Source organism: Takifugu rubripes, chromosome 1, assembly GCF_901000725.2.
Source record: "Takifugu rubripes chromosome 1, fTakRub1.2, whole genome shotgun sequence".
NCBI classification, from domain to species: Eukaryota; Metazoa; Chordata; class Actinopteri; order Tetraodontiformes; family Tetraodontidae; genus Takifugu; species Takifugu rubripes.
The window spans coordinates 8796386-8809664 of record NC_042285.1 but is presented as its reverse complement, the minus strand read 5'-3'; the positions used below and the strand labels follow the sequence as shown (position 1 = coordinate 8809664).

The window sequence follows — 13279 nt, the reverse complement described above, 5'->3', positions numbered from 1 at the left end:
ATCCAGAAGGCTTCTTCAGTCCTGAAATCGCTGGGGAGAGAGCTTGAAAATATATAGCCCCTGTGGACCATTTGCATGCTAATGATCTGGGTGGTCACCTGAGAGTCGTTAGCAGGGTCGTTGGTCGGGTCGTTCACCTAGTGACCACCTCAAGCTCTCTCCCCAGCGATTTCAGAACTGAAGAAGCCTTCTGGATAGAAGGCGAAACGTCTTCAAGAGAAGAAACCCAGTCCAGTTGACGGAGAAAACTACCTTGGAAAAGCTATAATCTCACTTTGATTTCCCTGAAGGTACGAACACAGACTGTTAATCTGACCTTTAGACCAACCAAAGTTTGCTACAGGTACAAGTTTGGACCACAGCTCGGCAGGAGTCATAAACCACAGTCACACTGCTGTTTAGACTTATAGCAAAATGCTAATTGCATTTAAAGGAAATTTTCATTTTTGTTGTTGGGATGCTCATTGTTAAAGTTAGCATTTTACAATACCATTATTGTAGGCTATAAAATGCCAGTAACATTTACGCTACTGACATTTATAGTCATAATCTACAAACTTTAATTGGTCTTACTCAGTTAAAGTTGTGCTGTATGTTCAGATTAACATGGTTTCCAGTAGCCCAGTTCATGTTGTTCTTTGGTTTGCCAGCATTATATCCCAATATATTCAGTAATACATCCACCTCATCAGTTTTCCATATGAACAATTCTCTCCACCTTGGTGTGCGATTCTTGTTGCTCCCCAACATCACAGTTCCTGTATATATGAGCTGGGTCCAGTTACTCTCCTTTCACCCCATCTTAAAAAGAGAGAAAGGGGGAGGTGAGGCGGCAGAGTCCATAGCCTAACACAGCTGATCCATGTGATGGATTGTGTGTGGGGTTGATGAGCTCTGTTGGGGAGCGGGCTCGTGCTGTACTTAAACCAGATTACATTTTAAAATTTCATCTCCGTTGATAAATTGTTGCAGGTATGGGCTGTTTGGTGACCAGTAGGTTTTTATGTGTGAATAAAATGATTTATGTGTCTGCCAGAAACTAGCCAGGAGAGTCATTTGACCTGAAAGGAATATGCGTTTATTTTTAACGGTCACATATCAGGCCTTCAAGAGTTCCAAAACATGGTCAGATGATGATACTGGAGAGGCAAGTGCTGTTTTTCAAATGAATCTATCAGATGATAACATGTCTGACTCCATTACTTTAATGCATGTGACAGCGGCAAGGAAAACCTCCCGTTTAACTAGAATAATCCTCAGACTGAACCAGGGGACCATCCTAATAAGGGACCTACTGATGGCTTGCTGGATAACAGAGAAATAAAATGGGCATTTAAGGAAGGAGAGGAGAATAACAAACACATACATTATACAAGTGTAAGTAATGTATGTGTGAGGTTACAAATTTAGGCAGAGCATAATATGTAGTTTTCTGTTGTGCTCATTCATTAGTGCTGTAGCTTCGTTTTCCGTTGGATTTGGATACTGACATCTGTATCTCTGATTCCTGGGAAAATGAACTTTAGTTTTATCATTATAAGAGTCAGGCTGGGGGAGGGGGTGTTTGAAATGCAACCACAGTTGAGTACATTCGGTGTGCATTTGTCAAGTCTTAAACACCTCGTAACCACGCTGAAGCTCTTGTGAAGCCATTTACAGATCAATGGGAACAGAGCGCCCCACAGCCATGTTTTTGTACAGTCAACTGTTCCAGTAAGTGCTTTGTCACACTTTGCTTTTGGAGTTTCAGTGTGGTTTTACTGTGATGTCTGCATGATGATAATCGACAGCAGCTCTTCGTCCCAATCTTTCTGTTCTCTCTTATTTTAGAAACTTTGGACCCAGGGATACCACAACCTCGCTAAGTCAGAACTTGCCTCTATCCAACAATCTGACCAAAAAGGGTTTGGATTTGTGTTTAGAGGCAAATTCAAGACACCTGTATTCTAATAGGGAGACACAGACATTTTCACAGGTGTTCTCCTATAACTCCTTTGTTGTTGTTGTTTTGTGCAAAGGGTGACGCTTCCAAATCGGGTTCAGAGATCAATTCTTGTGCTCGAAGTATGGAGGATGTTAATGGGAGCAAGAAGGATTTATCAGCTTCTGCAGGTGAGTCAGACATGCATACCTTTGTACATATGTATACACACACGCATACACACACTACATATGCTGCATGACTGTTTCCGCTCTAATCACAGAGGAATGAAAAGGACCTGAACAATAACCATCTGAGAGTTCTCCAAGCTCTAATCAATTGCTAAAACTTGAACCATCTGTTTTTACACAGTGAAAGGCTGATATCTTCTGTTATTTAATCTTTTGCAGCTGCCTGCAGATTAACATTCTTTTTTAGGTTTCCTAAAGAAATATTTAAAAACTTTTAATTACACACCATGGGGTTCTGTTTTTTTTAATATTCCTCGTGTGCACAGCATGAAACCACCTTTAATTCCTTATATACCAGTTTCCATCCCCACTTATGTTCGCCCAGACTGGAAAGCCCAGTGAGAACACTACTGTATGCAGTTTTACTCCCAGACGTACAGTATTGCCTCCCTGTCATCCCCTCCATATGCTCAGTGTAAACCCGCTTGCAGCACGAGTCTAATATAGATATGCAAGACCTGGATAAAAATAGAATGACGGAGGAATTAGTGTTATTGAAGTTGCATTGCCCTGTGTATGTCGTGTACTCATGATGCTGCCAAACATAATATTCTCTCCCACGCGTCCCATAAGATTAATGCCCTGCTGAAATATTCATATTGCTCAATAACAGTGAGAGGGTTCTATTTTTAAATCAGCTGCTGGTTCATCCCTGTAGTAGCCTACTCATCCCTGTGTGACACGCTGTCCCTACATTAGTTTTAAATCAAATTATAACATTAATCTGGTCAACGTAAATGTTGATACAGCAACGGATGAAGGTCAGCAGCCACATGATGAGTATTACTTCAAACCTCCCCGTGCTGTTTTTTTATAAATCTTTTTATCAGGTGCTGCACTTATACTGTTTTTTTTAGTGAAATCCTAGGCATCAGAGAAGACTCAGTTTAGAATTTAGCTTGATCACGAATCCCCTTGGGTCTGCTTGTCTTTGGAGAGTCATTCTTCTCACTTTAGCTCACTACTCAACCACAAAATCTTCTTTACCACTAGTGCCTGTAAATGGCCACCTGGATCTCAAGACCAACTTGACTCCACCTCTGATCACTCACACGGCTGCTACCCCCATGCCAGTACCTAAGTTACCTGTCGGAGGTGATCCCATCCTTGGTTATGAGTCCCGCAGAGGAAGTAATGTCTCTGCAGAACCAGCCTGCTATGACAAGTCACCGGTTTGTATATTCCTTCAGGCATGCACCAAAACTTGCAGTATTTGTCAAGTGCAATAACCCTCTTTCTGGATTTTGGAAAGTCAGCATTAATACATTTGTAAGCGGATAAGTGCCAGGAATAATCTACACAGCTCAGATTTCTCCTGCCACTCCGAATTTGTTTAATGTGTCCTACTGATACACGAGGTCACAATGTCTGACGATGATTAATGTGGTATATGGTCCGACTGAATGCTGGTTCAGATGTGAGAAAATAAGTCATCAACCCTGAATCTGCTCCTGTCTGCCTGTCAGCCTGGCAGCTCAGATCACGTCAGGCCCTGTCAGTCCACTTCATCATCAACTCAATTGATTTTGTTGTCCATCTTCTAGACCGGTGCCCGCAGCTCCTCTCCCCATGCTCCCTGGACCTCAGCCAGTGGCTGGACCAGTCGGCGCTCTAGCTGGAACAGCGTGGGCCGCGCGCCGTCCCTCAAACGGCAGAAGCGGCAATCTGGGGAGCGGCAATCTCTCCTGTCTGGGGAGGGGGGCTCCAGTTCAGAAGGGGAAGGTGGGGAAGAAGGGGCTGGTGGATTAATGGAAGAGGATGGTACTTCTCTGTCCAGGACAGACTCCATGTCCCAGTCCGAAAGAGTTCCCCGGCACCGTAGGATGGAATCGATGGAGACAAGGAGCTCCATGGACTTGCCCCCAGATGCTCTGCTGCAGGTATTTGTTGAGCTACACTATGCAGTGGGATTACCTCATTTTGAAGTTTCACTGCAATTGCCATGATCACTTTCATATGACTGTTAAATGTAACAACTTCATCCGGGCCCTCTCTCTGTGAAGGTACCCTACCTGGGCCACTCTGCCAGCATGCAGAGCTCAAGATCCCCATCACTCAGACACTTGGGGCCTACGGAGCGTAGTGACTGCAACGGGAAAGGTTCTGCGTCAGTCCTGGTCCCTGCACAAGCATATCTGGAGGACAATGCTGAAGATGAAAATGCAGAGGAGGATGTCACTGTGGTCAGTGTGGCTATTTATGTTCACACATCAAATTACCTCTAAAGTTGCCACAGAGTTTATAAAGTTAACTGTCAACACTAAAAATAAATCCAGGAAGGTTTTTTGATTGAAACAAGAAAATGCTTCACATCCTTATGTGGATGTTCCAGATAGCCATGATATCCATGTTACTGATCCAGAGCATGTTTCTGCTTCGAATTAATAAAATGATAGCCATAGATCCGAAACAGGAAGTGGTTAATTCTCCCGTAAATAAAAAGTGAAATACAATTTTTTGAAAAATCTGCTGATCTAATGAACATATTGGATAAAAGATTGATCAGAAATTCAGTCATCTTAATTCTTATTTGGTCCTCTGGGGCAACAAGCCTCATTTCATACACATGAAAACAAACATTTGTCCAAAAGCAAACAAATGGTAAAATATGTAGGAAATATTTGTGCCTCACTGCTTGCAACAGGAAATTATGTGGATTAATTATGAATGTAGTGTCCACTCTACTGCCTCCAGGGACGTTTTGCCAGACTGTTCCACTGGCTGGAGAAGAAGCAGCCAGAGTGGTGTCGACACAGGAACATGTGGTCGCTATACCTCTTCCCTCCAGAGTCCAGGTATTATTCACGACTGCCTGTTTTACCTCTTCTGTGCCGATGATACACACACTTACACTCAAAATCTTTTCACAATTTGGGAATCAATTTGTGACACAGATGTTCATTACATATTGTATTTAAAAATAAGAATTCTCTCCCGTGCAGCTTCTGTCACTGATTGTAACATCATGCAGTGGTATTTTATATAAATAAATTGTTCTTAGGCTTGTAATGTAAGAAGTGCTTGGAGTTTGTAGGATTCATTATCAGTTTGCAGGCATTTTCCTGATAATAAAATGGTTCTTTGCTGCCTTCTCACAGTGCTGCCTGTTATGGTATCACACTGCACTGCAGTTTTTCTATCTGTTCTGAACTGTCTGCCAGTCCATCCTGCATTCTCACTTCAGAAGTCTCTTTTATCTGCACTTTTGTGCAGTGTCAGGAGTGAGCACGGGGAGGAAGGGAGTTTCTCCTATTGAGTTTGGCGCATTATCTCCAGCCTCAAGCTGAATCCTTTGCTTTCCTCTGTCTTTAACCCCCCTCCCATCTGCGATTTCCCCCCGAGGGCTAAGCCAAGCATCATGTTGGGTGCTCATGCTAATAAAACACATTTTTATAGTTCATGAACTGCGACACTTTATTTTTACTAACTGTGTTGCATCAGAACCAAAGAGTAATTATTGATGGGAAAGTTTGTATTTGGACAAACCTGTAATAATACAGTACATGTACATGTATTGATATACTTTTGTTGTTGATTAAGGTTACTTTTATATTCTGAATTTAAAAATAAACAAAACTTGATTTGTACGTCCTAAAATCCTAGCCGTAGCTACATATTGGCACACCTACTAATTAAGGCTGTCAAACAATTACAATTTTATGGAGATAAATAACTGGGCCACTGTGCAGAGATTAATTATGAATTATTCCCACCTGCATTTTATTTTATTTTTGACCTCTACATCCCTTTCGGGGTCACAGGGATGGTGCTCACAGCCGCATATGGATGAAGGCAGAATACAATTATACTCCTAAACATTTGAAGGTTCGGCACCTGGCTCAAGGGGGCATTGGCGGTGCTCTGAAGGTGTCCTGGCATCTGCCACTACTACACAAGCCTCTGCTTCTCAGCCTTATAGACTGAGCAACCACCATGTTTCATATTCGGGGGAATAAACACTCATGGCAGAAGACCTCACTTTTTTTTTTTTTACCTCAGATAAAACTCAGATATGGTGTCAACGTAAGAATATATTTATATAGAACTCAAATATAAATCAGTCTGTTTTTCTGTCTCAGTCAACTATATATTTGTCAAACCTAAACTTACTGAGGCCCTCATGTTTTGTACGGGTGGTTTGGCACAAGCCGAGCATCGCTGATGTGCTCGCAGGCAAATCCCTCACACATTTGTGTTGCAATGATGTGGTTCTCAAACTTCCCTTTGACACCGACGATATCTTACTTACAGCTTTTTCTGCTACAAAATAGCACTGGAGCACCATTCCACAAAAGTGAGTGGGGTGTGCTGCCCATGGATTCATTTAATTGTTTTAATTCTGAAAATGAATTAAACTGAATCTATATGCGACAATACCGACTTGTGAGTTGAGTTGACGAGTTAGGAGTACAAACCTGTCAGGTCAAAGCGTTCAGGTTCAAGATGGTTCTCACCCGCTTGGCTGTATTCTGTTATTTGGAAAAAGAAGTTAATTGAAACGTCTGAAGCCTCGAGATTCTCAGCTGGAACCGTGACATTCAGGACGCAGGCTCCACACAGCGCCCATTCTTGCTACAGTCCATCATGGACGCCTGCGTGTACTCAAGTTCACATCAAGAGGCAGCAGCACAGTGGGAGGCCAGATTCCCACTGCTTTCACACAGATCTCAGTTCGCTTCCTCTTACCTTTTGTGCTTCAGCTGCAGCTCCTGATGGTTGCTGCCCGGGAAGTTTTCAATGAGCGCTGCAGTGGACCAGGTGAAAACACCAACAGTCAGTGCGATGAGACGCACTCACTCAAAGGGACATGTGAGCAGAACAGTCTGACTCCACGTTGCACAGAGGATTCGGTCACTTGGAACCTGACCAAATAGGTCATCATCACTGCATATTAAACACAGGGGAGACCAAAACAAGTGCGCACCATGGAATAAATTTCAGATTCAAACAAAAGAGCATCATAGATTGACCTCTGTTGTCATGAGACGTGACCTCTGGACATATTCAGGACTTGACAAATCACCAGTGGCTCATTATCTCACTGCTTTGATGATCATCTGGAGGTGAACCAGCAAACGATCTATTTCAAACAAGAAGAAAGGAAATGAGGAAAAGAATATAGTTCCATCAGATCTTTCATGCAAATATCAAAGAGGAATTACTTTATTCAAAAATCCAGATCTCCCCTTGATAAGCCCCCCTGCTGATATGAGTCATCATAGTCTTTATAATGATTGTCAAGTTTATTTTCCTTTCAACTAAATTTCACATTTCCCTGTGTTCTTTGTCAGGTTTCGGGTCATCTGCAATCAAATTATCACCCACAAGTTGTTCGACCATATTGTGCTGGTTATTATCTTCCTAAACTGCATCACCATCGCCATGGAGAGGCCTCGCATTGACCCCACCAGCGCGGTAAGTCTCAAAAGGACACATTTTCTTGCACCTCTCACGTCGACATACAAGCGTAATACACCACACCAATGAATTGTCTCATCACTACAGCAGCAGCGTTTGCATGTGCTCATGTGTTTTGACCCACCCTGCTCTCGTGCTTAATCCTCTCCCCCGAGGTCCTTATTGAAATGATGTATAAAAACCCGGAAACCAGCAAATAATGTTTCAAGCCTCAGCCTTCCCGACTGTCGTTGCATAATGTCTTTGTTTATCTGCATTAGTTGTTGTGAATTAATGAAGGTGAGTATGAATCAATTTTTGACTCTCAAATCCTGTAGAATACCGACCATATGTGTAATCTACCATTATGCTCTCACTCCTTTGAAGTATTGCCATAAGTATTGTCTCATAATGGACAAATTGTCATTGTGTTTATTGTTACAGATACAAAAAGTTATTTTGCTTTGGAATGTGGGTCAAATTATCTTGCTAATTATCCAGGAAGTCAGTGTGTGATGTCACACACTTTTGATTAGGATTTCCGATTATCACTGTTTTGGTTTGGCATTGCGTGTTGCCTGGAGACAGTCTTCCTGTGGCTCAGAGGAAGTGATTTAGGATGATTGTACCTATTATACTCTGGTATTCTAAATTGAATTAGCAGACAATGCTTGACAGACTGCAGCTCAAACTATAAGGAGAGCTAGAGGGAAATGTGCAGATGTGGTTTTGTGTTACTCAGAGGTTTCATGTCTTTAAGTACACCAGGTAGAATTTGTTTGGGTTCAAAAGTTCAACTGAAAGTGTTAAGTATTGCTATTAATCTTCAGGTTTACTAAACTGTTCAAAATGATGTGAGACATCATATTAGGACAAAATTCAACATCACTTTTCATCAAAAATCTAGTATGCTGTCAAGGACTTAATGAATGGCATATGCTTAATGCACACAGTTGAAAATGAATTAACTAAATTAATCTAAACATGTGTGCGAGCTCCCTTATTTGCAAGCAACAATTTCCGATTTACAGTTGCTATTTAAGCTAATGAAAAAATGTCAGAATTTACTACAGTATATAAAAAAAATACTAAATGAAACAAAACAGAAAGTTTCTCTTTTTATTCAGTTTGAGAAAGAGTTCCAGAAATACTATTTTTGACTATGTGTATGCAGGTTTTAAATTCTATTTCGAATCAGCCTAACATGCTATTTAAATTAAAATCTTTATGTGAATAGAGTGGGATTAAGGCAGTGAAATACACTCATTCTTTGTATGTCAACAGTCATTTTTCCCAATGAGGGGTCAACTGCTCTTGTCTGTTACAGCTGGTAATAAACATATTAAGTTTGGTTTCTAGAATAACCCTCTCATTCCCAGTGGTTTTCTCCTGTTTTCATCTTACTGAATGGAAGCATGGAGAGGCATTAACAGAGAACAGGAATAGCCGATAAAACTCTTGGAATGTGCTGTATAAACCCTCTCAAACATCAGCATTCCCAGTGATGTCATGCCTGACATTCCCAGAAAATTGGCTCTGCAGGACATCTATGTCTGGGTTTGTGTGTGTGTGTGTGTGTGTGTGTGTGTGTGTGTGTATGTGTGTGTGATTTTGGGTTCCTCTGAGCCTGGGTGACTTCAGTCTAGGGGCCGTGGGAAAGTCATCAACACACTCGAACATGCACACTCCATAGCTGCATTGCATCCCATCATAGTCAGAGGAAGCAGGGTAAATGGGCCGTCTAGCTGCTTGTTTTCTCTCTATAATTCCTGTTAATTTTAGTAAATATGTTCCCAACCTCAAGTGTGTCCACACATCACTGGTTGATGTCACCTCGAGCAACAAGGGAGCATGAAGTACAGTAATGATGGAAGCTTATATTGGGATTCAATTGTTTATTACCTGTGGTATTTTGTTGCACACAAAAAACCACAATTACACATTTAGCATATATAGAATAATGAATCCAATGAAAAATGCAGGTAGTACGTGCATGCAGAATGGCTGAATTCATCCTAAAGTTTCTGTTAGTGGATAATAATGAAGCTGAGTTTCCTTCATTTTAAGCAAACTTTTGGTTTGCCTACTAGCCTGTGTGTAGACTTTGAAATCCCTGCCTCGTACATTATTCAGCTAAGGACTGTGCCAGTGTAGAATTCAAGAACAGTTTGATAATTAGTTATTGATCCTGCTAGCCTACGTCTCCACTCACCCTTTTCTGTGTTTTCTTTCTCTCTTTGCTACAGGAGCGGATCTTCCTGTCATTGTCCAACTATATCTTTACTGCAATCTTTGTGGCTGAGATGTCTATAAAGGTATGACTGCATTCATTGTTAAAGTTTGGGTCACTCTTATTAAATAATAATAACGTATAAAAATGTAGTAGATTAGTTATATGCTGCAGATGCATTGTATAACAGTATAAGGTTTGAGGAGCAGAATGTTTCAATTTTAAATAAATAAGTGCAGTACCTTGGGATCTTAACTTTGTCATTCTTCATTCTCAGCTCATTTATCATTGCACAACCTGCAATATTTGTCTTGTGAACTTCTTTTTTTTATTGCTAACACGTCATCTAGCGTTGCTATATCAACCAGCCTTCACTTCTGAGTGATAATTATTTATACAACTAAGAGTGTCATTGCTAAAGATGCCATTAGTGGAGCACAAACACTGTCAAGACTGAGACTGAAGAGGCGGTCAGGTGGTTGAATAGGTCAAATACAAGACTTTCCCCCAAGAAATGTAAAAGTTGGTTTGGGCATGTTTGGAAGTAACGTATGCTGGGAGCACTTTTACTGTTCTTCCTTGCAGGATTTTAACCACTGGTTTTGTAATCACACTCATCTGCCAAGTTTTCCCGAAGACATTATGAATGCTGTTATGCATAAACTAGCACAGAATAATCTCTCCAGTGCGTGAATTTGAAATTGCGCTCCTGACTTCATAATTCTGGGCAAATAAAACAAAACGAAAAAATAGTTGCAAAGCTTGTCAGCTTTTCTTTGTTTCTGCAATGCAATTGGCTTTGACAGGCAGAAAATATAATGCATCATAGCCCACAGAATCTGAAACATGGTTTAAAAGATGCTCGCAACTTTTTATATTTGCTACATTTTCAGACTGGGAGATAAAGTAAAAAATTCCACATGCCTCCCTTCACTTCATGATTTGTGTTTGTCTGGTCCCATCTGTATCCAGATCGTGGCTTTGGGCTGGTGTTTTGGAGACAAGGCTTACCTAAGGAGCAGTTGGAATATTCTGGACGGGATGCTGGTGTTGATTTCGGTCATTGACATCCTGGTGTCTCTCATCTCCAACTCTGGCACCAAGATCCTGGGCATGCTCAGGGTACTGAGACTGCTGAGGACGCTGAGGCCGCTGCGGTAAGTGTCGTCCCTGAGGACATCAAAATGTAGAGAAAGAGGGCACATGTGATTTTATACACAATGGGCGATAAACTAAACAAAACTATTTTTAGGTATGTTTGTGGGGACATTTGTTTTGTGAGCATTCACAAGTGTGTCAATATCAGCATGTACACAAACTCTCCGTACTGTTTGTTTGAGTGGAAATAAGGCGGAAATAACCAATTTGGTGACTGTATTTGTATTTCTGTGTGTGTTTGTTTTTTATCAGCGGGTCCTTTTTGGGTAATTTAGAGTTACATTTAGTGTGTGGGGATTTCATGCTTGACTTGGCTCAGAGCTGCATGGTTGTGTGGAATCCTCAGAGCGCTGGTGGCTTTGCCCTGTCGTGCATATTTATCACAGTGCTGTGGAAAAGAATGAAATTAAATATTCATTTTCAGCTGGCCAAATTTATCTAGCACACACCAGATTTGCTCTGCCATTTTTCACTTTTAACGGACATATAATTATAGTTTTGTGGGGGCACAGTGATATGTTCAAGTTGACAGGCTTTATTTTTGTTGTAATTATCCCTTTGGGCATTTCAAAAGGTTGGATTCTTTCTTACTTGACTGCTACAGTATACTCCCTTCCAGGGTCCTAGGGAGGGTGCTGGAGCCTATCCCAGCTGCATATGGGTGAAGGCAGGGTACACCACTGTATGTAAGCTCATTGCAGGACTGTATGTGAGCATTTGGGGGTTTGGTTCCTTGCTCAAAGGTACGGTGGTGTGCTCTGAAGGTGTTCTGTCACCTCCCCCACTACCAAAACACCTTTCAAGTTTTATTTGCACATGACCTTGAACTCACAACCCTCCGATTCGCAGCCCAGTCCCATACAGACTGAGATCCTTTTAGTTGAATTTACAGTGCCTTTATCCCCCCAAATTAAATCAGTCTATCCTTGAGTCAAAGCTTAGTTTGATTAAGATTAGATAAAACATGGCCAGAGGCATCCATGTGTTACAGTAGTCCCAGTCCAGGGATGAACATGAGGCTGCTGCAACCTTGACATTTCACCCACAACCTCCCAAATCTGATTTGTTCTTCCTTAAGCTAATATGAATTTAAAATAAAAGTATTGAAAACATTGTTGAGATATCACATCCATATGAACTGAACATCCAGGTGTGGCAAGGCCTGGTTGTGCATTTGGCCCTGGTTATTGATGGCTTCAACAGACAGCAGGGCTGTTAGGTTGCTCCAGCTTGTCTGTTCCGCTTTTCATTCTTTTATTCACTACATCCATCTAGTCAGGAAACAGCTTTATTATCTGAAACTGGCATCAGTGCAGTTTATCAACTGTCACTAGAAATCGGGTGGCTTGACACCAACAGCTTATCAACCTTTTACTCCAAGTGTTGTGGGTTGTTATACTCTATTTAATCCGGCATTAATAGGAAAGATTATTGCGGGAGGAAGCTATAAAGATGGGCAAAATTCGAGGTCCTTTATCTTGAAAGCTGAAGGTGGTGTGATGGGTTGGAGACGCAGAAAAGATGAGAAAATGGGATTTAGAGCCTTGGATAAAGGCAGAAAGTGAGAGCAAAACAGTTGACTTCACTCAGCCTCTGCCTGCTCAAGGCTGCGGATGAGCTGTGAGAAAGCCATACTGTAAAATTGGTGTTAAAATGGAATTAACTTTCAATCCAGGAGGAGAACCTTGGCATTTAGAGGCTGGAACAACTTAAGCGGTTAATGCGACGCAGTGGGTCCACTGTTATACTCAGTAGAACAGTTTACTGCAGTTATTTTAAAGTTTGTGAGATCATTCAGCCTGGTCAGAGTTCAAGTCCCATCCATGGAAAATTCATGTCAAAAGAGTGGATATAGGCTGCTAAGTAGCCTGGTAGTGAGTGGGTGACTTTGATGCATAACTATACAGTATGATGTTTTATTAAGAATTGATTGTGTTTATTATTTGGTCTTTTTTTTTTTTTAAATCAACCAAATTATCATCCATCCATCTTTTGAAAGGCATGAAAAGACGCACCCACTAACTTTTATAGTTGGAAATTGAGTTCAAATCATTGCAGCCTTGTGCAAATTCTATTTACGATTTCAGAAACGTTTTAATAAAAATCTGCCATGCTGCTCACAAAATACAAATACAGACCTGCAAAGTTAATATACACCCTCACAGAATCATTATTTATGGAATTCCATATAGCATACAGGTGGGCTCTTAGAAAGGATATCATTTTAATCCCTGCACAGTATGGCAATATTACCACTTTTCCATTTTTATAATCAAGTTCTGAGGTCTTGAAGTTTTTAAATTGAGGCTCCTAAGCGCCTCC

At 41.2% G+C, this 13279-nt stretch overlaps 1 protein-coding gene across 1 annotated transcript in view; it reads left to right on the top strand.

The window, feature by feature from the left end:
* cacna1g (calcium channel, voltage-dependent, T type, alpha 1G subunit) overlaps positions 1-13279 on the top strand; it is a 161689-nt gene that overhangs the window by 113651 nt on the left and 34759 nt on the right. The window contains exons 15-22 of the mRNA XM_029835891.1: positions 2019-2112; positions 3166-3344; positions 3717-4052; positions 4176-4355; positions 4867-4967; positions 7464-7587; positions 9816-9884; positions 10772-10956. Coding sequence (XP_029691751.1) covers positions 2019-2112; positions 3166-3344; positions 3717-4052; positions 4176-4355; positions 4867-4967; positions 7464-7587; positions 9816-9884; positions 10772-10956 — 1268 coding nt within the window. The remainder of the gene's footprint in view (positions 1-2018; positions 2113-3165; positions 3345-3716; positions 4053-4175; positions 4356-4866; positions 4968-7463; positions 7588-9815; positions 9885-10771; positions 10957-13279) is intronic.